Raw genomic sequence first — 1,271 nt, forward strand, 5'->3', positions numbered from 1 at the left:
TTCTCAGGTTGGGAAGGGGTGTTTTTCCCACAGGTCACGTGTCGGCGCCAACTCGCTATATTAAGGTGCGCGCTTATCTATGTCATATGATAAGATAACTACTTTTAGAATTCACGCGTTCTGTCTTCCCTGGGAAGACAGCGCACCTCGTGCCGGAGCCAGGTGAGTTCTATCTATTCCGGTCCTTCATCCACTCTTTATATTGGTAGTTATTTATGTATTGTACCTCGTTCTTTGGAAGCGAGGCGAGTAGTCTGATCGGCTTGTCAGATGCTCGATGTCCGAGGTCTTGGCCCTTATGACGTATGGCACCTGACGAGTCTTTAAAGACGAAAGGGCAGGCTCGGAGGTCCCCCCTCCCAGCCCTTGTGCCCCGTCGTCGAAACTACTCGCTTCGCTCGTAGTTTCTCCTCCGCCCCTAACCCCCAATCTGTCTTGATGCGTCACGACCGCCCCAGCCATTACCGTCTCATGGCGCCCGCTCGCACCACCGACCCCCGTCCTCAGCCCGCCCGTGGCCCCCGCCCTTCGGCTGCGAGTTCATCTCGCGCTAGGGCAACGTCTCCCTCGGCTGCGACTGCATTGGGCATTGCCCGTGCTATCAGCGCCCTTAACGTCACCGATGGTACCCTTACCATCGATGCTGAGACGATCCGTTCGAGTCGGCTAGCGCCTTTACAGGCTGCAACGATGCCGTCCGAACTTTTGGCATGCGTGCCTGGCGCTTATCGTGAGATTATGCGCGACGCGATCATCGAGTCTATGAAGGCTCGTCGTCAACTCGCCTCCTCCGAAAAGCAGCTTGCCCGTCTTGTGACGGATAAAGCAAACCACATCACGCCCCCACCTCTTAGAATGAAGGTACCGACCGTTCAATACGTGAAGTCCTTCATTGTCGCAAACCCGGACGTTCCCAATGCGTTCGATGCCTCGGTCTCGACGTTCCAGGATCAATTGCTCACGCATGCGATCCAGTTGAAGACTGAGGAGGTCAATTTTTTGCGGCAGAGTATTGCCTTGGCAGACCCCAACGATGCTAATGGGGCCTCTCCAGCGTTTCTTTCGCTGTTAGAGAGACTCAATGGACGCTTTGACAGCGTCCATCGTGATGCCAAGAAGGCTATTTTCGGCCCGCCTACTGAGGAAACTCATGGGCGAAGTACTTTCCAGGGGTGGGAACAAGACGACTCCGTCGTCTCGGAATATTCGGCGTTTGTTGCCGACGTCCCCGCGATCATCACTCGCGCGCTCGCCATTGTTGACGACGCGCT

The 1,271-nt window shown here is 55.6% G+C and overlaps 1 protein-coding gene across 1 annotated transcript; it reads left to right on the forward strand.

The window, feature by feature from the left end:
• Nucleotides 1-471: 471 nt before the first annotated feature.
• On the forward strand, nucleotides 472-1,257 carry AGABI2DRAFT_123242 (hypothetical protein; the record flags this gene model as incomplete). Its single annotated transcript, XM_006457310.1, has 1 exon — nucleotides 472-1,257. A coding segment is annotated over one exon (786 nt), but the record flags the coding sequence as incomplete, so codon positions are not given.
• Nucleotides 1,258-1,271: the final 14 nt, after the last annotated feature.

Source organism: Agaricus bisporus (genome assembly GCF_000300575.1).
Source record: "Agaricus bisporus var. bisporus H97 unplaced genomic scaffold AGABI2scaffold_17, whole genome shotgun sequence".
Taxonomy (NCBI): domain Eukaryota; kingdom Fungi; phylum Basidiomycota; class Agaricomycetes; order Agaricales; family Agaricaceae; genus Agaricus; species Agaricus bisporus.